This window comes from Camelus dromedarius, chromosome 12, assembly GCF_036321535.1.
Source record: "Camelus dromedarius isolate mCamDro1 chromosome 12, mCamDro1.pat, whole genome shotgun sequence".
NCBI lineage: Eukaryota > Metazoa > Chordata > Mammalia > Artiodactyla > Camelidae > Camelus > Camelus dromedarius.
The window spans coordinates 49795272-49820759 of NC_087447.1; the positions used below are offsets into that span (position 1 = coordinate 49795272).

Below are 25488 nucleotides of genomic sequence, written 5' to 3' on the forward strand. Positions count from 1 at the left end.
TTGCCCACCAGCCACTGTAGAGTCTGTCATTCTGTTACCACTTGACCTTGATCTTTCTTCTGTCATTGCATGTATACTGTATTGGCTACCTTTTAATCCATGCACCTTAAACTTGGACATACGTTTTGCTAGGGGATTAATATGCTACTATATAAATATTATAGTTATTCAATTCTAAGTGATTACAAATATATTTATGTTGAAAAAAGTACAGCTATATTATGGAATGGGATCCAAAATAATACAAGAAGTCTTAGAATGAAATAGGACACACAAAAATAATGATGGGCAGCATTTATTGAACATTTACTATACTCAAGGCACTGTTCTAAGCACTTCATATGCATTCTCATGAATATTTTGCAAGTGGCAGGCTATTTCAGTTTGTTGCCATGTCCCTAAGAGTGAGTAGCCAGCTTTCCTAGTATTTCTGGCATGTGGGTGGAAAAGTCTGAGAAGGGTCTGTAGTTTCGTGTCCAGTTATCTGCCTGATGCAGAGTTCAAACTCAGGAAAAGCTTGTGGAAAAGAATCACTCCTGCTCTCTCTGCTGAAATATCCTTTCTTCCCTCCCTGCCTGGTGAACTCTTATTGGAACTTCAATACCCAGGTTAAATGTTACCTTCACTGTGAAATCTGTCTCCTCTGGCTCCCACAGCCCGTGGACGTCCCTCAGACCCAGCACTAAGTCCCTTGACTTGGGGCTTCTGGCCTCTAGAACTGTGAAATAATTTTCTGTTGTTTTAAGCTACCCAGTTTGTAGTAATTTGATACAGCAGTCTCAGGAAACTAATATAGCTTGGAAACAGAAAAATGTTTTCTGTGAAATTCCACCAGATCTTGGAACCAGATGAGCTTTGGGATTTCCCAATTACTCTCTTCTTAACAAACACCTCACCACACACCTTACGCTCCCGGCATGAGGAACTACTCAATGTTTCAGAATAGGCGAGTGTGACATCCATCTTAGCCAGCCCTGGGATCAGATTCAAAGTATCTTCAGGTTTCTGAACACCCCTGAAAGACAGAATCCTTGCATTTTATTAAAATATTTTTAGTGCAATTATTATATGCCAGGTCCTGCACTGGCACTTTACATATATTGACTTACTAAATCCCCACAGCAATCTTGTTATTATTTTACAGATGGGAAAATTAAAGCTGAGAGACAGGAACTGCCTTGCCTAGGAACACACAGCAAAGAAGGTGGCAGAGCCAAGAGTCCAAAAGTTCCTGATTCTTGTTCTGCCTGACTCTAAAACACTGTGTTCTTTCTGCTGCATCAGTCCAGGCTGTGGAGAAATTCAGTCTCATGTGGGGAAGGAAGATCATTCTACAGAATGACTTGATGATGTTTATTATAGAATCAATTGCTACAGATGCTACTATTATGAATTATGATCAAGGAGGTCTTCAAGGAAAAGGTGGCATTTGAACTGGGCCTTCACTTCAAAACCATGTCCTGGTGGGGAGGGCATAGCTCAGTGGCAGAGTGCACGCTTAGCATGTATGAGGTCCTAGGTTTAACCCCCAGTACCTCTGTAAAAACAAAGAAACCTAATTACCTCCCCTACCCAAAAAACAAACAAACAAAATGTCCTTATTCTCTGCCAGGCACCAGGAATTCAAGTATGAATCCGACAAGTTTCTTTCACTTGAGGAATTCACAGTATGTGAGCGAGTGTGTGTGTGTGTGTTTGTGGGAAATGTATGTGTGGCTGCACGTGTGTCACACACTTACTAAAAGACAATAGAATGCAACAGAAAAATCAGGAATTAGGTAGTGACAAGTCTCCAGAGTGAATCAGAGAAGCCCTTTGGAAGAATCTCAGCCACAGATGAGATTTGATGGGTGAGTAAGCATTAGGCAGGAGGAGAAAAGTAGCAAGGGTTTTCTAGGGACAGCGTCAACAACCTACTCATAGAAGTGAAACAGCATTCTGTGTGTCTGGCACACCTAGAAGCCCAGGGTACCAGTTAGTGGAGTGTGAGGAGGGGCGGGGATTTGTGGGTTGGAATTGGTCGTGGGTAGAGCTGGTGGGGCTGCGGAACAAGTTTCTGGTCTCAGTGCTTCTGCGTGGTGGCTTTCTGCCGAACCGTAAAGTATTCATTTTCAATTCCCGCACGTTGGCGAGAGCCCGTCAGGAAAAGACTGCTCAGGGAGCCCGCAGTTACATACCAGCCATCGCGACCCAGCAGGCACTAAATGGGTCCCGGTTACCATGGCAACTAGGTTAGGGCGGAAGTGCCTCTCCGAACTCTCACTAATCAGGTGACTCTCCTGCCTCCTGCACGTGACAGCAGAGCCCAGGCGCACTTTCTACCTAATCTGACTCCGCCCCTCTTTTCCTTTACTGACAACTGACAGCAACCTCGAGCAATGGTCCTTGCGAATCCCGAGGAGACCCCGCCCCATGGTAGTGAAAGAACCAATTAGACTGGGAACAAAAAGAAGCAACGCCCCAAGTCTCACCCCGGTTTGACAGACGCAATTTAGGCCATCCCCGAGTCCCTCCGCCCGCAGCCCATTCCTGCCGGCGATGGATAGCCCGGCTGCCCAATAGCACATCCACTTTCTGTCGTTGGATCCCGCCCTCATGGGAGCTGAACCAATGGGCAAGCCAGGTCTCGGCGGGTGGTGGGGGTTGCACTGCGGTAATATGGCTCTTCCTTAGCCAGCGGCGGCGGCCAGAGGTCCGGTGGAGCGGTCTTGCCTCCGGGGTGGCGAATTTCTGGGCTGCAGGGGCTCTGCGGGTCGTGACTAGACCGTGGTGGCGGATGTCGAAGGAGCGCCGGCCCCGCCGCTTGCCGGCCCCCGGGTCAAGATGAGCGCCTCGGCGTCGGTCGGGGGCTCGGTCCCCCAGCCGCCCCCAGGCCCGGCCGCCACGCTGCCTCCCGGTTCTGCCGCGCGGGCCCTGCATGTGGAACTGCCGTCTCAGCAGGTAACCCCGCGCGCTCGCGGCACTCGGGAGGGGCTGGGAGGAGGTTCGAGAGGGGACCCCGTGGGCGGCGGCCTGACCCTGTGCCACCCGGGAGACCCTGAGAAGTTGCGGGGGAGAACTCGGAGAGCCGAAGAGGGCTGTCCGGAGGTCTTGGGAGCGGAGGGATCCAGTTGAACCTCTGGAGGATCCCTGAGTCCCAGGAGACCTCCCGTTACAGGAGATGGGCTGCGAAGAGACGAGAAGGACCCAGTGAAACTCCCTGGCTAGGTTGGGCTGGGGGCGGCCAGAGTCCGCTTCTCCCCCCGTAGGGAGCTGGAGTGTCCCTGGCGCAGACCCTTCCCTTATCCCTCCTGGGAAGGGACGGGGGAACCCTAGTGTCACAGAAGAGAGGCAGAAAGCACTTTTCCTTTCTCAACCCACTTACTTGCGGACAAACTAGTTGGTACTCTGCTACGCGAGTCTTCAGGATTTCTAACATTTACTTTTAATCTCTTTTTATGAAGTACTTCTTTAAACTTATCAAGAAAATCCTTTGATAGTTTGGGTTTTCTTTCTAATTCTCCGACTCCCAGGAAGCACCTTTTAACAATTTAGGGGGCTGTTTGCTACTGCATTCCATCAAATGAGTATTTGTGGAAGGAGGATTTGATGTATATATTCACGTCTTCCCCCATACTTTAGCAAGGTTTAGAGAGGGCTTCTTGGATCCACACTTGGATCCACAGTATAGGCAGATAATAGAGAACACCAAGTTTGGGGATCTGACAAAATTCTTTGTATCACTTACTTATTTGTAGAGTACTTCTTCCCTCCTCTCTCTTGCCTTTTTATTCCCCAAGGGGAGACTTTGCAGGAACATTAACATTAAAGAAACTTAAGGAAAGTACGTTTCATCTTTCCTCCACCCCCCGCCCCAAAAGAGGACCTAAGAAAAACTCAGTTATTGAGCGTTTACCATGTTGGATTTGTGCCAGGTGCTCAACTGGCTGATAGTTGATTTAATCCTCGTAACTCTAGGAGATAGCTTTGCTTTTTTTTTTTTTTTTTTTTTTATGGAGAACTGGGAATCGAACCCTAGATCTCCTGCATGCTAAACACTCGCTCTACTGAGCTATATGCTACTCCCAGAGATAGCTATTTTTATTAGCCCCATTTTGTAGTTTAGGAGACTGAGGTGTAAATATGTAAAATTGCTTGGCCGAAGCCTTGCAGTTAGTAAGTGATGGGGCTGGATTTCAGAATCCAGAGTCTGACTGTAGCTCTAGCACATGGTTGTTGTGCTGCAGACTTGAGCAACCTTTTCTCCACTGTCTTCACACAGGACAGAGCACCTTTCTTCATACCCTTCCTCCAACTGCCCATCCCTGTTTTAGTACTTAGGAAAGCAGAGGTTGAGGGCAGAGGTTGGGGGCAGCAAGTGATGGGAAATGGGATAGATTTGAATACAAGAAAGTGCAAGGGTGTGGGGGGCAGTGCTAAAGGGAAGAGGAGAGTTGGAGATCATAGCTACAGTGATGGCCGTTGAGCTGAGCCCTTTGCAGAAGCAAGGGCTTTCTGTGTGGTCGAAGAGGATTTAAAAGACTGGAATAGCATGTGCCATGATTTTGTGGCGCTGTTGGGAAGGGATTTTGTGGAGAATATTAGGAGTTTGAGGGTAGTGAAATTTGGATTGTATTTACGAGGTGCTGGGGAAGAGTGAAAGTCTGGTGGGGGAGACTAGCCTCTGAAATGAGCATTAGTGTGAACTTCCGTGTGTGAGGAGAGGTGGATTGTGAGAGTGATTACTGGGAGAGGCAATGATGGGCACTGTTACAGGCATCCTGGAGAAATCCTGAGGAGTCCAGAGCCAAGAGGGGTTTAGTTTGGGAGAGCTTTGGGAAAGTGTGGGATTAGGAAAGAGAAAGCATCATTTGTTTCACAGAGCCTGTTCTCTGATAACAGTTCACAGTTAACATTGGGGAAAATAATCCAAACAAACTGTCCATGGAATAAATCCAACTGCATTTGTAAGCGTTTGTCTAATTTTTGGATTTGTGCCAATGGATGTATAGTGGCTTAAGTGTATGGCTGAATGCTCTGTGATCTCTGAGTATGGTTTTTACAGCTTTCTGAGGGTGTCATCCTTCTTGAATTCTTGGAAGGCAGCCTATATAACAAAAGCACTTTTACTTTTGCTCTTGACATTAATTTTGCTTTCAGGGTTAAAATACTGAAGTTTTTAGGATATAAATATATAACATTTAAAAAAGTAAATATTTTAAAGTGTTATCTGTATACAGTAAAGTGTACCAAGTATTAGTACATATCTTGATGAATTGTGACAAAGCAAAGCTATATAAGTACTACCCAGATTAAGAAATACAAAATTATTAGCATCTCAGAAGACCCCCTTATGTTCATTCCCATCTCTGTCTTTCCTTTTTCTCCAAAGGAACCAATATTCTGATATCTAATGTAGGAGGAAAGCTTATGCATATTCTTGAACTGTATCTAAATGAATCATTCAAAATGTATTCTTCTTTTGCTCAATATTGTTTGTGAGAGTCATAGAGTATGTGTGTGGGTGTGTATGTGTGTGTGTTTGTGAAACTTTTTTCTTTTAGCTTTAATTTGTCTTTTTTGCCTGTGGTTTTTGTAGTTTCAAAGGGTTAGATAAATTGGAAATCCAGTTAACTTTCTTTTAAATAATATTTTGAAAATCGTATTATTTTAATAGATTCCATGTGCTTTGATAAGGTATCAGTATTTCTAAACAGATAAACAAACCCTGTTGATTTAGGATTTCTACCATAAAGTTGATTTTTTCAAAGCATAGATTCAGTGGCTTCTCCTCCCCACACCGCCCCCCTCAATCCCTGGCCAATTTCTAAGGCAGAGGTTTTCACTGTTGACATTTTGGGTGGGTAGGTTGGTCTAAAAGATGCTTAGCTGCCTCTGTGGCCTCTGTTCACAATATACCAGCAGCACCATCTGTCCTGCCAATCAAAAATGTCTTTAGATGTTGTCAAATGCCCCTTAGGGGGCAAAATTACTTCTGGTTGAGAACCATTGTTCTAAGATATCCTAAGGTATATTTTTGTTTTAAGATAGAGAGTATCCTGGCTATTATCTACTCATTTATTCCAGTGTTCATTAAGTCCCATTGATTCTAGTGGCTGTATTGTTTAAAATATTAATTTACTGTGTATTAGTTCCTAAAGTATTGTACTCCCCCCATCCCTAATCTGCCTCCAGAGATTTGTTTTGTTTTTGCCCAAAGAAAACTCACAAAACTATGTATAAGACCTAACTTATTTTTCTTATTTTAGTCGACTTAAAGAAAACATTTAGTTAAGGCTGCCTAACTTCTGAACCTTCACACACGTGTGAGTACCAACTCCAGTCCTTAATAGCTACTTGTGCCATCGGGACTACTACTTAATCTTTGTCTCCTTTTGATTCTGTAGCATCTTACCTAAACTGTAATTTAAGCATGAACCAGTCACACAGTTTGAAGACTGTTTTTGCTCTTTAATTTTTGGCTGAGGTTTGTAATTAGCTACTGAATATAAGTTCATCTGAAGAATAACTTCCTTCACAGTCTTAGGTTTAGAATCTTGAAATAAAAATCTGTGTTTTGTGGTATAGGCATTTAATATGTTCTTAAAAGCTTGATTGAGAACATTTTTTTCCTCCCCAAAGGCTTCCTCCCTTGAATATAACCTAACTACATTTCTCAGCTACTCAGAGCTGGGGAGGCTTTTTTTGGTGATTGTTTAGTGACCCTTTTTGGGTCACTATATACATAAATGCTTAGTTTTGCATACAGTTTTGGGTCCCTTGAAGTATAAATGGAAAACCCCAGATGAAGTAGTCTTAATTTGGTTTAATCCCTTCTTTTTTTAAAAAAAATTGCAATTCATTATTTTTCTTAGACAGTTATCCATGGAATATATATGTATATATCGAACACATTTTTGTATAATAATGTTCATTTATGTTTGTTTAACTCCTATTGGTAGACTTTTCAACTATTTCCAGTCTTTCTCTGTTACTGGATTGCAATGAATGTTCATATACAGGTACCTTTGAAATCATTTACTTAGAGGAGATATATATATATATATATATATATATATATATGTATATATACACATAGGCATGTACATTTGTATGAATTTAAAAAAATTTAAATTTGCATTTCTTTAATTATTAGTTATATTTTAATAGCTTCATTTATTGTATGTCAAACACTATGCCAAGTATATGAACTCATTTATATTTACATAACCCAATGGGTTTCAGCATCTTTGCATGGATTTATGTAGCATTTTAATTTCTTTTGTGAATTGCTTGTTAATGTCTTTGGCATTAATTTTTCTGATTACTTATGTTTTTTGTTGATTTAAAGCGTACTTTTCTTGTCCTTTTTTTTGAGAAGGAGGTGGTGTATCTTAGGGTTATTAGCCCTTATCTCTCTTGAGTTTTTAAAAATAGTCTTTAACTTTTAGAACAGTTCTAGATTTACAGAGGAATTGAGAAGATAGTATAGGAAGTTCCCATATACCCTGTACCCATTTTCCCCTATTCTTAACATCTGCCATTAGTATGGCGCATTTGTTACAATTAGTGAACAAATATTGATAGATTATCATTAACTAAAGTCTATAGTTTATTCAGATTTCCTTCATTTAAAAAAATGGTAAAATATACATAATATAAAATTTGCCATTTTAATCATTTTTAAATATACATTTCAGTGGCATTAAGTACATCCTCAGTGTTGTGCAACGAGCACCACTCTCTATTTCCGGAATTTTTCATCCTTCCAAACAGAAACTGTTCTCATTAAACAACTCTCCATTCTTCCGTTCCCCCAAGCCCCTGGTAAACTGTTTTCTGCTTTCTGTCTCTATGAATTTGCTTATTCTAGGTCCTTCATATAAGTGGAATCATACCATATTTGCCATTTTATGTCTGGCTTGTTTCATTCAACGTAATGTTTTCAGCATTCATCTGTGTTGCAGCATGTATCAGAATTTGACTCCTTTTCTAAGGTTGAATGATACTCCATTGTATGTGTATACTACATTTTGTTCATTCATCTGTTGATGGATCCTTAACGTTTCCCTAGTATCCTTTCCCATCCTGCAGGCCACATTCTATTTAGTTTGACTGTCTCCTTCGCCTCCTCTTGGCTGTGACAGTTCCGCAGGCTTCTCTTCTTTTTGATAACCTTTACAGTTTTGAGTACTAGTGAGGGATTTTATAGGATGTCCCTCTATTGGAATTTGTCTGATTTTTTTTTTCTTCTTCTCATGATTAGACTAGGATTATGGATTTTGGGGAGAAAGGCCTGAGAAGTAAAGTGCCGTTTTCATCCTGTCATGTCAAGTGAACGTGTTGTTGACATGACTTACCGATACTACTGTTAACCTTCAGCATCACCAGTGAGGCCGTGTTTGTCAGGTTTCTCTGCCAGAAAGTTACTCTTTCCCACTCACTCCTCCACGCTGTCCTCTGTGGGCGGAAGTCACTCTGTGCTGTCCATGCTTAAGCAGTGGGGATTGATGCTCCCCTCCTTGAGGGCAGTATCTACATAAATTATGTGGAATTCTGTATGGGAGAGTTCTATCAGTAACCACTTCCTTTTACAGATGAGGAATCTAAGGTCTGGGTAACTTTCTCAAAGTCACACAGAGTGTCAACACAGGGACTGCAGCTTCAGTCTTTGATGCTCACTTTCATAGGTACCTATTCTTTGCAGGGTTCTGGTGAAAAACAAAAGTTGTAAGTGACATCGAAGGCTGAGACCGTCATGCTTTGTATTTTATCTCCCACAGCACCTGTACATAGTGCTGTGCTGATAACATAGAATTCAGTATTTTTTTATTTTAAAATTTTATTTGTATGTGGGTCTTTCCTTTGAAGAACTTAACAGCCTAGAGAGAGGAAAGAAATGGGGTTAAAACACATACAAGAAAAAAATGTTAGAAGCATGAAAGCTTTCTAAAGCTTAATTAGCTGTACGTGACCTGTATTTTCCCCTTATGTATCTGTTTATTAGATACCTTACTTCTGTCAGTCTAATCATATTTTTGTTATGTTTTCAAAAGATCTGTTTTGTTGGCAAGGCCACTGAAGGCAGAGAGCGAGCTGTATCTTATTGGGAACATCTGCCCTGTGTGCAGTGCAGTTCAGTGTTATGTACATTTACTTATTCCTTCTGCAAGTATTTGTGGAGTACTTCCACAATTATTCCTTCCTCATGACTCAAATAAAGAAATAATATGTAGTTGTGTTGTACAGCTATAAAATAAAATGACAGCAATGTTTGAGCTGCTTTGGTTCTTGTAAACAAAACTGTATGAGGAAGCTTCAGAAACAAAGAAAGTATTAGCATCCTGAAATCATTATTTTTATGTGATAAAATGCCATTAGGAATTTAAGGGTTTTGTTTGTTTGCTTTTTGTTTTTTTTGTTTGTCCTGTGAAAATGTTTAGTTTTTCTTTGAAAAGAAAAGCTATGATCTTACTTAGTGTTTACTTTAAAATTTCTCTACTGGGTCACAATTCTTAACTTTGTGGCAGAAAATTCAGAAGTGAAACTGACTGGAAATAGAGTAAGAGTAGAATTGAAACTAGTAAGTTGGGCCTGAGTGCGTGGTAAAAATGAAAAAAAAAATTAGGTTTTCATAGTTTCCAAATATATATTTTTGATAATCTGTGTATTTTCATCTGTCAGACATATTACTACTAGAGGGAAAAAGAAGTATTTGTCATTTTAAATGAATTAATGAATGAGTGCGGCTACAAACTCTAGGTGTTGTAGAAGAATTAAAGGAAGATTTATATTAAGTGAAGGGTTGAAACATTTTAGGCTTTATACTTTATTTTAGGTTTAATGCCATCAGTAATGTCTCAGTTAAGTTTTTTTTTTTTCATGTCTTGTATTTTAGGAGTTGTATTCTTAGATTGTACAGATAGAGGAGCACATGGAGAATGGAAACTTGACATTGGCATTTTTTCAAAAATGTAATTCCTTGTATATCTTCTTGGTTTAGTGCTATATGATCTTGTTTTCCATCTTATTTTGAGATGGAAACATGAATTCTGAATCAGAATTTTATAGATGTAAAATCTGAAGCCCTCAGAGGTAAAACTATTCCCCTGGCTGGAGACTTGGTCTCTGTTTATTCCCACCCTCAAGCGTTAGTTTAACAAATCTGTATTGAGTGCCCTGCTCCTCCTGCTAGTGGCAGAGACCTGACCAGATTGTGGGTCTCTCATAAGAAGTTCCACTGTGCTTGGCTTGGTGTTTTGAGAACTTGTTTCTCTTAAACTTACCTCTGTGCTTTGACACATTATCCCTACAACTTTGGGGGATTTTAGGCTAAATTAAAATGTGGAAAAGGCTGTCTTTTAAACTTCTTTACAGGATAAGCCCTCAGACCCCACCCCCTGTCCTCTTTTATGGTGTGAATTAGTGAAACTTTAGAGTGTCCCTCTGTAATTTGAGTGATCAGCCTTCCTGTTTTGTCCCTGGGTACTTACCATGTCTATCTTCTTTTGAATTTTCCATTAAAAAGTCTTGATTCTTTACCTCTTCAAATTTCTGAAACGGCAGCCATCTGGTGATTGTGGTTTTTTTGAGGTCAGGAATTTTATTCTGTGTAATATTTGACCATGATGCCATAGACCTCATTTACTAGTAACGTTATTAGGCATTGAAAACCTCGAGTCAGGTTTATTTCTTGGTGGAGGAACTGAGACAGCTAATGGTAGAGCTGAGCATTAGAGCCCAGCACTTAGGAGTCTGTTTGTTGGTCCATTGAAATATTGGCACTTTTTCCCAACTTGGTTTTTAGAATGTCCTATAAGATGCAGTCAGACTTTTTTGAAAATAATGAGGAAAACAGGGAAGCTGAAACTGGTAGCTACCTTTGGCTTTTGTCAGAAGACTTCTGGGTAAGAAAAAAGAGAAGATACAAACGAGTGAAAGTGAAAATCAGACCTTTATATGGTCTGTTTTTTTCAGGGGAAACTTCGTCCTCTTTTAACAAGACTGTACTGTTTTTTTTTTGACTAAGGGCTTAACTGTGAACTGCCAGTAGTTGATGTGTTCATGTTAGCCTATGTCAAAACTAATTCTAGGTGCAGAAGTAGAAGAAACTGACTGAGTCATCCATTTATTCAACAGATACTTATAAAGTACCCCCTCTGATTTGTAGTAAGCGCTAGATTAGCAACTATATGTCTTCTTTCCTCCAACCTACTTATGTCTTTCAGAGGACTTCCTGTCATAATTCTAGTCATTTTTTGGTATAAGAGCTAATACAGGAAAATAAAACTTTAAAAAAAATACAGTGTGAAAATAATTTAGCAGTATGAAAAAAACTTTTAAAATTTTGTCTACCTTGATGAATGGAATGTCATTGAGAAAATTGGTGCTTCTTTCATCCACTAAAATGTTAATATTGGGGTATATGTGACAAGCAGCAACATGGGGAAGACTCTTAATTTTTCATTCTGAAACTAGATCACAAAGCAAGAAAGGCAGGTAGGCCGTGGGGTGCTCATTTCAGGTCTAGGATATTTTAGATGACTGTACTCATTACGGGATACAATTGGTTCCATTTGTAGAACTGTGTATATAGTAGGTATTTCAGGCTTGTTTTCATGAATTGACTTGGAGTTTCTCCTACATGGAAGAAATATAAATATAACAATACAGAACAGATGTCCCAGTGCTCTGGAATGACTGGCTTACTTTTGATATTCATTTATTTCTATCAGAAGACATCAGTCTGATCATTAGATGGGGACACTAGAATTACAGAATTTCTTAATTGCATATTAGCTTCCTTTTTTTGTATTTTACAAACTCAGCAATTTTAAAACTACTTGAAAACTATTAGAAGTTTTTCCTCACTATTATTACCTTAATTTTCAAGAAAAGGTTACACTATCAGTATCCTTTTTAATGAGGTAGCAAAAATAGGCAGTGCGTTTTAGACGTTATATCAAATATAAAAAGAAAATAAATTGATACTTAGAAGTAAACATAAAATCTGTTAAAATGGAAAATTTAATTAATTGTTACTAAATTTCTGCTGTGTACCAAATTCTGTATTAGACTCTTGCATATGTCTTTCTCTAACTTCTCTTATTGTTGGAGTACCAGAGTATCTTTGAATACAGTTTTATAATTTCCTAAAAGGAAATAATTATTTCTTTAATATGGTGCGTTAGGAAGACTTGTAAGGCTGGTTCTGGGTGTAACTAACTGAGAAAAACACTGTGTTCTGGTCTTCGGTTCTTAACTTCACAGTGGGAAGATTGGGTGTCTGTATCTCTGTGCACATTTTTAACCTCTGTGCCTCCATTTCCTCAATTGCAGTTGCTTTACTTTTTGTCCCTAACGTTTTCATTCCACAGATACCGTGCTCAACGCTGTTATAGACTATCATCTGTTCAACAGTTATTTTTTTGAGTTTCTGCCATGTACACCACAGTGGTGAAGAATATGGATTCTAGAGCCTGATGTTGAGTTCAAATTCTGGTCCCACAGTTTCCTAGTTGGTAGTCTGGAAGTTACTTAATCTCCCTCTGCCTCAGGGAGGCTCAGATCATATGGCCATTTTAGTAGGTGTGTAGTGAGTGGTATCTTGGTGTTTTAGTTTGCATTTCCCTAATGAGAAATGAATGTGGAGCATCTTTTCATATGCTTATTTTGTATCTGTATATCTGTATATCTTGTTTGGTGAGGTAGGTGTCTGTTAAAATCTTTGGCCCATTTTTCAACCAGATTGTCTTTTTTTTTTAATTGAGTTTTAAGAGTTCTTTGTATATTTTGAGTAACAGACCTTTGTCAGATTTGTCTTTTGCATATATTTTCTCCCAGTCTGTTGCTTGTCTTTTCATTCTCTTGGCATTCTCTTACACAGAGCAGGCTTTTTAATTTTAATGAAGTCCAGTTTATCAATTATTTCTTTCATGGAGCATGTTTGGTGTTGTATCTAAAAAGTAATTGCCATTCCCATGGTCGCCTAGATATCTCCTATGTTATCTTCTGTGAGTTTTATAGTTTCACATTTTACATTTAGGTCTATAATCCATTTTGAGTTGATTTTTGTGAAGGGTGTAAGGTTTGTGTCTAGATTCATTTTTTTGCATATGGATGTTCAATTGTTCCAGCACCATTTGTTGTTTAAAAGGCCATCTGCTTTGTTGTATGGCCTTTGGTCTTTTGTCAAAGATCAGTTGACTATACTTATGTGATCTATTTCTGGGCTCTCTATTCTGTTCCTTTGATTTACTTGTTTCTTCTCTCATCAGTACCACACTGTCTTGATTATTGTAGCTTTATCGTAAGTCTGGAGGTTGGGTATTGTTTGTTCTTCTAAATTTGTTCTTCTCCTTCAATATTGTGTAAGCTGTTTTGGCTTTTGTAAACTTAGAATCTGTTTGTCAGTATCCACAAAATAATTTGCTGGGATTTCGATTGGGATTGCGTTGAATTTATAGATCAAGTTGGGAAGAATTGACATCTTGACAATACTGAATCTTCCAATGCATGAATATACAATGTATCTCTGTTATTTAGTTCATTTTTGATATCTTTCATCAGAGTTATGTAGTTTTCATTTTTGGGGGGTACTAATGTAAATGGTATTATGCTTTTAAATTCAAATTCCACTTGTTCATTGCTGGTATATAGGAAAGCAGTTGGCTTTTGTAAATTAGTCTTGTATCCTAAAATCTTGGTATAATTGCCTAGTTCTAGGAGGTTTCCTTTGGTCGATTTTCTTAGATTTTCTACATGGACAGTCAAGTCATTTGTGAACAAAGACAGTTTTATTTCTTCCTTCCCAACCGCTATACCTTTTATACCTTTTCTTGTCTTAGCTAGGACTTGTTTTTCTTTTCTTTTTTAAACTTTTTGTTTGTTTAGAATTTCAAGGTTATTGAAAAAATGTAAAAATAAAACTTGTACAGGAACACCTTTATACCCTTTACCCAGAGTCATCTATTGTTAACTTTATTCCATTTGCTTTATCATTTGCAGCTCTCTCTTCCTGTGTACATACAGATATAGATAAGTATTTTTGTATGTGAATCATTTGAAGTTACGTACACCATGACCTTTTATCCTTAAATTCTTGAGTATATATTTCCTAGAATAGATATGTTGTCTCTTATATCCACAGTATAGTTACCGGTTTCAGCAAATTAACATTCATATAATACTTTTATCTGATCCGTGGTCCATATTCTGTCAGTTGATCCCATAATGTCCTTTATAGAAAGTTTCCTCCTCTAGTTCATGATCCAGTCTCGAGTTAGGTATTGCATTTAGTTGCCTTATCTCTTCTTAAGGTAGAGCATTTCTTCAATTATTATTATTATTATTAGTCTCTTTAATGTCAGTGTTATAATACAAACCCCTTCCTCTCTTTTTAAAATAGACCATTCTTCATTTTCTGTTTAGCTGATGTTTCCTTATGATTAGATTCAGATTATACATTCTCAATTGGAATTTCATGTGTGGTGATATGTCCTTGATAGGGTATCACTTCTGGAAGCACGCGATCCCCATTTGTCTCTCGTTGGTAATGTTTATTTTGGTCACTCAGTCAAGATATTATCTGATTTCTCAACTATGTAATTCTCTGTGTGTGTGTGTGTGTGTATCTGTGTGTGTGTGTGTCTGCCCTTGCAACTAACTAATAAACAGGAGACACTTGGGGACCAGGCGTATATCCTGCTCCTCCTCTTCTAGGTTTATCACCCACTGATGATTTTTGTCTGAGCTAATCTTGTCTGTGATTGTGGTAAAACAATGATTTCCCTGCTCTTAGCACTCCCTCCACCTTTACCAGTCTACCCTTGGCATTGAACCGGAAGCAAGAGTGGAAGGTTAGTTTTGAGGAGAGACTAGTGGTGAGAAGAGTGATTAAGAAGAGTGGTGGGGAAAGAAGACTGCTGATGAAGTTTCTAAATAAGATAAGACTGAGGCCTGAGCTGTGCGGCAAGGTGAAACAGTCATTCATTCATCATTCCTTTAGTCTATCAGCTAACATTCATTGAATATCTGTGTGGCTCCACAACAGCCACATGGGATAAAAAGACAGTTTTGGTTCTTAAGGAGCTTATAGTCATTGAGGCTACAGAAAGGCAAAGAGTTGTGATAAAATATAACTGCTACTAAAAGCTATGTATAAAATACAACTTTAAATGTTACCATACACATAAGGCTGCTGTCTTATGGCACAGTGAAATATCTAATCTTACCTATGGTTTACTCATTAGTTCATCCATCAGACACTTACAAGTACCTTCTTTGTGCCAGGCCTGTGCTCAGCGCTGTGGGTACAAAGAGGAATAAAACTTGGTTGCTGTATTTAAGGATCACCCCTCTTTTGCGGGGAGCACAGGCATATGGACATTGTCAATAAAGTATGATTGTGGTGGGTGCTGCGATGGTGGCATGTACATAATATAATATATATACATGGCACGGAGGGGAGAAGTCATCGTCGTGGTTTGGAAAGGGAGGTCACGAAGGATGAATCAAAAGTAGTGATTCTGAGTTGGGTCTTGATGAATGATTTGACACTTGTCCACTTAATTGTAGACGTTCATTTTAGTCCAACTTTGTGATTACACTTGCTGTCATGTTTTCCTCCAGCCAAGAATCATGGCTCGTTGTCACACACTGTTATAGAAATACCCTTTACAAAATTACTTATGAATGAATTTTCCGCTCTTACCTTTTTTTCTTTCACCGTGCTGCCTTGTGTTTTTAGTAGCTAATCTCTTTAAAACCTCTCTTACAGAATTTTTAGCCCCAGTAGTTAGAACCATCTCCCCCATTTAACAGGTGAGAGAATCAAGGCCCAGAGAAGAATGTGGAAGAGCTAGAGTTCACACCCAGCTATTTTGGTTCTAAATTCGGAGCTTTCCCCACTGTCTTACTCCGTTTGCTTCTTGGATTTAAAATACAGTTTTCTGGGGGGAGGGAATAGCTCAAGCACTAGAGCACATGCTTAGGATGCATGAGGTCCTGGGTTCAATCCCCAGTACCTCCTCTAAAAATAAATACATAAATAGACCTAATTACCTCCCTACCTAATTACAAAAAAAATTTTTAAAAAGTAACAGTTTTCCAATTTCATCTTTGTCTCTACCTTCACAAACTTGTATAGCTGGAGTTAAGTGGATAGATTTTTGAAGCTACAGGTAAACTGATCACTAAAAGCTGAGGAAACTGTAAGGTGATTGATGAAAATAGTAACATTACTAAACTGTCATACATGCCAGCACTGTGTCTAAGTGCTTTGCAGTTCCTCCATTTACTCTTCATCACAGCTCCCTGAGGTAGAAACTGTTACTAGCTCCATTTTACAGATGAGATATCTGAAGCTCAGAGAGTTTAATTACATTCTTAAGTGAAATAGCAGGGCTGGGACTCAAACCTAAGTCTGCTGAGTTTATACCACAACACAAAAACAATGTTTGGCATAATTGGAGTAAGTGGCTCACAATCTGATTTTGAACTGAAGCACACCCCGTTTGCTTTTTTCAGGTTGATTTGACTGAACTCCGTTGGTAGATGGGCATCTCTAAAACTGTTTACCCCAGTGCTATGTTGTACAGGCTGTTGCACAGGAGTTAGTCTTCATGTTGTGGGTGACTTAATCTGTTCATCTGTTCTTGTGGCTGAGCATCTATAAAAGTTTTCCTATATTATTTGCTTTTGCAGAGTCAAAGCTTCTTGGTGCAGAAATGGAAGTGGGGCAGAGACCCATTTTAATTTAATGTTATTGCATTTATGTAGGAGAAGTATTCAGAGGTATTGAGTCTTCTGTTTCATTGTGTAGTTCCTGGCACATCATGGTTACTCAAGAAATCTTGAAATACTTTGGTTTGTTAGGGTACAACGTACAGAAGAGAATTATGAAGACATGAGGATGTTTGTGAATGTTGAGAGCTGATTGGGACAGATTGGGATCAAAGATGGTACTAGAAAGTAGATTGAGGGCCTTTGGGTTTTTTTAGTAAAGCTTGTTTTTAGTGGGAGCACCTCATTAGATACAGGCAACCTCGGTTAGTTCTGAGGCAAAGAGAAGGAGGTAATGGGAAGGAAATAATGGAAACGAAGACGTGAAGCATCTGCGTTAGAATTACCAAGTTATAGTTTGCTGATCTTGGTAGGTTTTAAGCATAGATTTTTGCCTGAAATCTTAACATTTAGTGCTTTATAATGACTTGCACTTTCTTAAGGAATTATGAAGAGCTTACTATTTGTAAGTGAGCTCTTGTTTGCAGAAGAGGAAGTTGATGCATGCATAAAAGAAGGAAGCTGGTTTTTCATAGTATACACAGCAGTCGCTTTAGGGCAATGAGTGAAAAGTGTGGAAAACAAGAAACATATGCCAGAAATATTGTGAGGAATTGATGGGCTGGGTGGCTGATTAGAAGCGGAAGTGGGGGCAAGGGCATCTGCCAGGCAAAGATGTCTCAAAGGTTTTGAAACTGGATTTCAGGGAAGCAAATACCTAGTGTACATGCACACGTGTACACGTAGCCGAGGAGAGCGGCCTGGGTCCAGATCTTGATTTTGCTGCTTGCTGACAGTGTAAACGTGGGTAGGCCCCTTTACTTAGGGCCCCATTTTATTATCTTAAAAGTGAGTAAAATAACTTAGATTCATGCTTATTAAACTCAAAATGTGCATCCATATCACCTGGGGATCATGTTAAAAATGTACATTCTGATTGAGTGAGGTCTGTAGTGGGACCTGAGAGTCAGCATTTCCATCAGATGCCCAGGTGATACCAAGTAGCAAAGGCTTAGATGATCCTTCCCAGTTCTGCAGCTCTGTAATCCTGGTTATGGAATGTTTGTCCTCTGGAGATGTGTTATACTCTTGTGACTTTTATCACCTCTGTTTAGATAGATGAATTCTAAATCTGTCCCTTTACTTCAGATTAGAAATGCCTAAACCAATTTGTCATCTTATACTGATAACCACATCCCTTTCTTGACATCCCTATTTTTGTTAATACTTTGTATTTATAAAGTACTTTACAATTTTTCAGAGAGCTTTTATGTCCATTATTTCATTTGATCCTTAAAATAACCCACAAAGGTAAGCATGCAGGAAGTATCTCCATTTTATGGAAGAGGAAACAGACTCAGAGAAAGTAAGTGATTTGCCCACTAGTGAGTGGTTAGAACCACCCTGGAGTTCAGGATTTTGACTCTAGTTAAAACTTGAGTCTGTTAAAACTGTGTCACACTGCTTCTGGTAATGGCTATCACAGATACCTGTGCTTAAAGGTTGGTTGTCATCTCTGTTTTTTAAAAAAGATAAATTTAATTTTATTTTAAAAAATAGATAATCATGTGGATCACAGTTCAAAGGTAATTCAAAGAGGATGCAATGAAGAGTCCCCATACCACTCTGTGCCCCAAATACCCATTTTCCCTTCCCTTGGGCAACTAGTGTTATATTTTATGCATCTTACATAATTATATTCTTTTTCCCTATGAACACAAATAATAACTTGTTAAACATACTGTATAAATCGTTTTGTACTATTTTTTTTGAAAATGAATAGTCTATCTTGATATCTTCCATATCAGTGCTGAAAAAGCTGCCACGTGATTTATTCTTCATGGCCCCATAGCATTCCGCTGCAGGATATACGTATTGTAATTTAGCTAGTCCCCTATGGTTGAATATTTAACTTATTTCCAGTTTTTGCTAATGTAAACCATAGTGTATTACATATGTCATATTGCGTATCTGCAGGTGTATTTTTAACACAAATGCAGAAGTGGAATTGCTGGGTCAGAAAATATATGCATCTGTGATTTTGGTAGATAGTGCCAGGTTGCCATGTTAGAGGTTTTACCAATTACACATTTTTCAGCAAAGTGTCTGTTTTCCCAATGCCTTGCCTCTGAATATGTTATCAGACTGTGTGGTCTGTGCCAATTTTAATGTAGTTTTAATTCGCATTTCTCTTATGAATGAGGCTGAGAATCTTATTGAAGCGCTATTTGTATTTTCTGTGAATTATCCATTAACATTCTTTGCCAGTTTTTCTATTGTGTTGTTGGACTTTTTTGTTACTGACTTCCATGAACTCTTTATGCTTTAGTGAAATTGTCTTTGTTATGTGAATTAAAATTTTTTTCTTAGGTTTTTTTCCCTTTGACTTTGCATATGATAGTTTTTGCCATGCATTATTTAAAAACATTTTATATGGTTAATTCTGTTGATTTTTTTTTTCTTTTTATAGCTTCTGAGTTTTATGTCATTCTTATACCTTTGAGGTTTTAAAAAAATTCTTTGTAGTTTCTTTGGTACTTTTATACTTCAGTTATTTACATCTGAATATTTTTAAGCTACTGGAATTTGATATAAAGTATAGGGTATGTTTCCTATATATATACGCATGTTTCTTTTCTTTCCTTCCCTTTCCCTTTCCTGATAGCTCTATTGCTCTAACACCTTTATTGATTAGTTCTTATTTCCCTAGGGGGCCCTTTAACTCCTTCAATTCTTTTATTAATCTTCTCTTCATTCTCAATCATATCCATTATCTAATTAGTCTCCCCATTAAGCCCATTTTTGTCTTTAGGTTCCTATGTAGTCTTATCCTTTCTTTCTGTTCTTATTGATATTACTTTAAAACCTTTTTTATTGTGGATGTTTCAATGAATAATGAAACATACATGTGTATATTTCTGTGACTAAATATTACGCTTAATAACTGTCACCTCCTGGTAGATCTTGTTTTATCCATACACCTAACTACTTGTCCTCCCTCCTTCACCCAGTTATTTTGAAGCAAAGTACAGGCATGATGTTACTCTTAACACTTGGACTCCTGAAGCTGTCTTCTGTCTTCCAGTTTTTATCCTCCAGGTCATCCTGTGTAATTCTGTGTCTCTCTTTTTTGGTCTTTTTTTTTTTTTTAATTGAGTTATAGTCATTTTACAATGTTGTGTCAAATTCCAGTGTAGAGCACAATTTTCAGTTATACATGAACATTATATATATTCATGGTCACATTTTTTTTTCGCTGTGAGCTACCACAAGATCTTGTATATATTTCCCTGTGCTATACAGTATAATCTTGTTTATCTATTCTGCATATGCCTGTCAGTATCTACAGATTTTGAAATCCCAGTCTGTCACTTCCCACCCCCCGCCCCCTTGGCAACCACAAGTTTGTATTCTATGTCTGTGAGTCTGTTTCTATTTTGTATTTATGTTCATTTTTTTTTTAAGATTCCACATATGAATGATCTCATATCGTATTTTTCTTTCTCTTTTTGGCTTACTTCACTTAGAATGACATTCTCCAGGGGCATCCGTGTTGCTGCAAATGGCGTTATGTTGTCAGTTTTTATGGCTGAATAGTATTCTATTGTATAAATATATCACATCTTCTTTATCCAGTCGTCTGTTGATGGACATTCAGGCTGTTTCCATGTCTTAGCTATTGTAAATAGTGCTGCTATGAACATTGGGGTGCAGGTGTGTTTTTGAAGTAGGGTTCCTTCTGGATATATGCCCAGGAGTGGGATTCCTGGGTCCTATGGTAAGTCTATTCCTAGTCTTTTGAGGAATCTCCATATTGTTTTCCACAGTGGCTGCACCAAACTGCATTCCCACCAGCAGTGTAGGAGGATTCCCTTTTCTCCACAGCCTCTCCAGCATTTGTCATTTGTGGACTTTTGAAAGATGGCCATTCTGACTGGTGTGAGGTGATACCTTATTGTAGTTTTGATTTGCATTTCTCTGATGATTAGTGATATTGAGCATTTTTCCATGTGCCTGTTGATCATTGGCATTTCTTCCTTGGAGAATTGCTTGTTTAGATCTTCTGCCCATTTTTGGATTGGGTTGTTTATTTTTTTCTTATTGAGTCATATGAGCTGCTTATATATTCTGGAGATCAAGCCTTTGTCGGTTTCATCATTTGCAAAAATTTTCTCCCATTCTGTAGGCTGTCATTTTGTTTTACTTATGGTTTCCTTTTCTGTGCAGAAGCTTTTAAATTTAATTAGGTCCCATTAGTTTATTTTTGCTTTTATTTCTGTTGCTTGGGTAGACTGCCCTAGGAAGAACATTTTTTGAGATGTGTGTGAGATAATGTTTTGCCTATATTTTCTTCTAGGAGGTTTATTGTATCTTGTCTTATATTTAAGTCTTTGATTCATTTTGTGTATGGCGTAAGGGATCTTCTTTGGTCTTAACATTTCTAAAATAATAGTTCTTTAATAAATGCTCATTGAAAGTATACGCTGGTTATTTTTACCTCAGATTGGCTTTTTCGTGTGTACAAACTCCAGTTCTTTAGTTAGATCATCTACTCTGAAACTGGAGAATGCCACGTTTGTATCCTCACAGTTACTAGCTTATTCTGTAAAGGAAATAACAGCAGGTGAAATAGAAGAAAAGGGGAACAAGAGAGGGAGAATGAGAGACATACACGGAGAACAGTACTGTATCTGTCACTACGAAGGCCTGTTTCTTAGAGCAGCACTCCCCAGAGGAATCATGGGGGGAAAGGGCAAGTTTGGACTTTCTCCCAGTATTGGGGCTGAATAGGGTGGAGATTAAAACAAACAAACCTGGAGTCAAAATGTATAAGAAATGTAGAAAGTTCAGAGATAATTTTGTCTTATCTTGTGGAGACGAATGTTTGTGCTTAGTTAATGACTGAATTAAATTCTGGGACTGATTTGAACTTGGGTGAGAGCAGAGTTAATGTCAGAATGAGGGCTTTGGTTCCAAGGTTGTGTAATTTGCACCAGAGAAAGTTCTCAATTAGGAACTGGAGCTATAAAGTATTTTATGAGAGATTAGAGTTGGTGGTTTGTATGTTTAAATCTGTAACTGACTGTTGGCACCGTTTGCTTTCTATCCGCTAGCACCAAGCGCTGGTTTTAAAGCATTTTTGTGTTCTTTCAAAACTTTTCACAGTGAGTCTTTCAGGTAGGATCAAAAGATTAGAAAAAATGGTTAAGTGATTGAGAGTGCTATAATATATAAGGGGCTTTTGTATTTTTAAAAAAGACTGACCTAATTTACCAAGCTTAAATTCTTGATTTGGTAATTCAGCATTTTTATACAGAGGAAAATTACATAACCATTACAAAAACAATTCTGTGGAATTGTGGAAAACTCATTTTCTCCCAGGTTTTCTTTTGTCGCTCCTCAAAAAGGTATACCAAAGTAGCTGTAATCTGAGTTAAGCTAGGCCTTAATTCTTCCAGGCCATTTAGCCTGGTTCCAGGCTGAGAGTAAATGCCTGACTTGAGAAAGAAATCAGTTGAAAACAGGAATAGGGAAAGGCGTTCAGAACAAGTTTTACTACATTGCTAAACAAATGCTACTTTTAAAACGATCTCATAATTCAGTGATTATGTACACTGGGGGTCAGCAAACTGTGGCCAGTGGTCACTGGTTTTGTAACAATTGATAAAATAAGAAAGGTTTTTACATGGTTAAAGGATTCTAAACAAACAAATAAAAACCCAAAGAATTTGCAGACACTGAATGTACTGATAAGCTTAAAATACTTACTTTCTGATCCTTTTAGAACAAGTTGACCAACCTTTGATCTACATCATTCAGGGTGTACAATAATGTTTATTTATGTGGACATTCAAAATTTCTTGCTCTTATGTTTGTGTTGCATATGAGCACTTTGTTTTTGTAATGGTTATGTAATTTTCCCCTGTATGAATATACCGCAATTAAGAGTAGTTACTCAGTTTTTGTTTTTAGAGCCAGTATTTGCACACATTTTTGTGAGTTGTGGAATTGCTTGGTCAAATATCACATGCAATTAAAAATTTGGTAATTGTTGCTAAATTGCCCTCCCTCCAAAATGGATCATTTTATATTTTCCCAGACATTGTTTTCCTACTAGTGTCAACTCTGGCAGAGACTAAAATAATCTGTTTAATCAGATAGGTCTCTTTGTTTTTTATTGCTGAGGAACAAAAAATTTAGTGGCTTTAAACAACATCATCATTTATTTTGCTCATGAATATGCAGTTTGGTTCAGCTTGGTGGGAACCATCTATGTGTCCGTTACTTGATGTCATTTCTGGCCTCTCAAAGGCTTATGTGTCTGGTAATAGCTGGGCTTTCTCAGCTGGGTCTGAGGAGAAAATGTACACAGTCTTTTCCATGTGGCTGCTCGGCATCCTCACAGGAGGGTGACTGGAGTCTAAGGAAGAGCATCCTATAAAGAGGACCAGGTAATTTTATGACTTAGCTTCAGAAGTCACATGGCATCATTTCTGCCATGGTCACAGACCTGCCCTCATTTAAGGCGGAGGGAACATAGACCCCACTTTGTAGTGGGGGAGTGGCAACATCACAGTGAAGGAGAGCATGTGGGGTGGGATGTATTGGTGCTGCCATTCCTTGGGAACTAGGATCTACCGCAAGGTGAAATGTTTGCTTTGGTGTGCAGATCTTTAATTATGAGTATGATTATACATCTTTTCATATATTTATTGACCATTTCCATTTCTTTTTCTGTGGCTGGCCTTTTTATATCCTTTGCTCCCTTTTTAATTGGACTATAGATTATTAGCTATATTATTGATTTGTAATAGCTCTTGTAGACTAAACAAATTAGACTCAAATTTGTTTGAAGATACCTCACTGGTATCAAACTGGTAGAACTGGTCTTGGGAGTCAAAAGGTGTGTGTGGGTTGGTAGTTTAGTTTGGTGATGGTGAGGATATATGGAGTAATTATATTTAAGAACCACAGTACTCTTGTTTTTTAAGCAAGGGGTATAGGGAAGGGAGGGTGGATGAAACCATTTCCTCCTCCTTCTGTTGGCCATCAGCCTCCCTGAATCACTCACCAGCAGTGATGAGTAACAAGATCAAAGACACCATCTATCTCGTTGGTCATTATTATACCTCAGAAGCCAGAAAATTTTAGAAGCTGGCAAGAAAAATGTAACATTTGGGAGGAATATAGAACCCTAATGGTGTACTTTACCACTGAAAATTGCTTTGGATTTCTTTTTGGGGGTTTTCATTTTGAAGTGTGTTTTGACTTACTATCACTTAGGTTGTAGTTCAAAATTATATCAACAAAATGGATTGACCCAACAGAAATGATCATTTTCTGAAAATGATACTCAACAAAATGAAACATTTCTTTGTACTTTGCCAGTAAATTAGAATGTTATCCTCATCTGTTAACCTGGTATGGGATGAATTCTTAATAAACAGTACAATTAAGTCTTCTCCTAGTTGTAATCTTTGACAGATTTATAGGGACTGGGCTGGTGTTTGTCATTGTAGTTCTCATTTTAGGTATGATTTGATCCAGAGACTTAAATTCTCTCTGCAGGACTTTCTAAAAAATTATATATGTATTTTTGAAGTATAGTTGATTTACAATATTAATTTCAGATGTACAGCATAGTTATTCAGTATTTTTACAGATTATATTCCAATAATAGTTATTACAAGCTAATATCTATAATTACCTGTGATATACAATGTATCCTCCTTGCTTATCTGTATTATACATAGTAATTTGTATTTCATAATCCCATACCTCCATCTTGCTCCACATCTCTTGACTCTGCTCTCTTACTTGCCGGTTTCATTCTTAGGTTTTGCTGTGATAGAAAGATGGCTGCCGGCATCTCTAGCCCCGTGTCCTTCCAAGTTCTAGACTAGTAGGGAAAAAAATGGGACTATCAACAATTTAATACAACTGGGTCTTCCATGGACCCTACTCTGTCAGAGAGATGGAATGTGCTGTTTGGCTTGGCCTGATCTGGGTCACATGAATATCCTTGGAGGTGGAGGTGGAGGTGGAGTTAACTCTGCAGGAAATAAATGGATTGATAGTAGGGGAGGGAGGTTCTGCAAAGGAGTAGCTGAGGTTTGTTGTTCTGTATTTTTTTTAAACCAAATAGATGCTGGGCAGGACAAAACAAAAAATACCAAAACAAAACAAAAATTTTTCTTTAATCTACTGTTATGTTTTAAAGCAGCATATCTAAGAGCATTAACAAAAAACTCCAACCATTTTAGGTTTTTTTAGAGGCACCAGTTTATAATCATACTAATGAGAAATTCTTTTTTACTTAAGCAAATGTTTCAAATGTACAGTGCATGCCAACTAAGTCTTTTTTTAGAATTTATACTTGAGAGGTTTGTAAAAAAAAAAAGTTAAGGAATTTAAGATCATAATGGTCTTTTGCTCACTGCCAACATTTCAGAGAGCAGAGTTGTGTTCTAGTTAGCATCTATCAATCCTCCAAATCAAAGCTGAATAGGAGGTTTTAATTTTGTTAGTGAATGTTTTAAAATGTTTTATATAGAATGTTTTATAGGTATGGTTTCAAAGATATTAAAGCCATGTTAATTCCAACTTAAAAATTAAAATCTTTTCAGCTTTAGTTTGGGGGATTGGTGTTTCTGGAGCTCAGTGTGGCTGCCAGAAAAAAGATACGGAAAGAGCATTTTATAATCATGAAAGCTTAGAGCACTTGAG

The 25488-nt window shown here is 38.1% G+C and overlaps 1 protein-coding gene across 1 annotated transcript in view; it reads left to right on the forward strand.

Annotated features, from left to right (window-relative positions):
• The first annotated feature begins 2614 nt into the window (after window positions 1–2614).
• Window positions 2615–25488, forward strand: part of UVRAG (UV radiation resistance associated) — a 254028-nt gene continuing 231154 nt past the window's right edge. Inside the window, exon 1 of the mRNA XM_010989776.3 lies at window positions 2615–2940. Coding sequence (XP_010988078.3) covers window positions 2824–2940 — 117 coding nt within the window. The 5' untranslated portion in view covers window positions 2615–2823. The remainder of the gene's footprint in view (window positions 2941–25488) is intronic.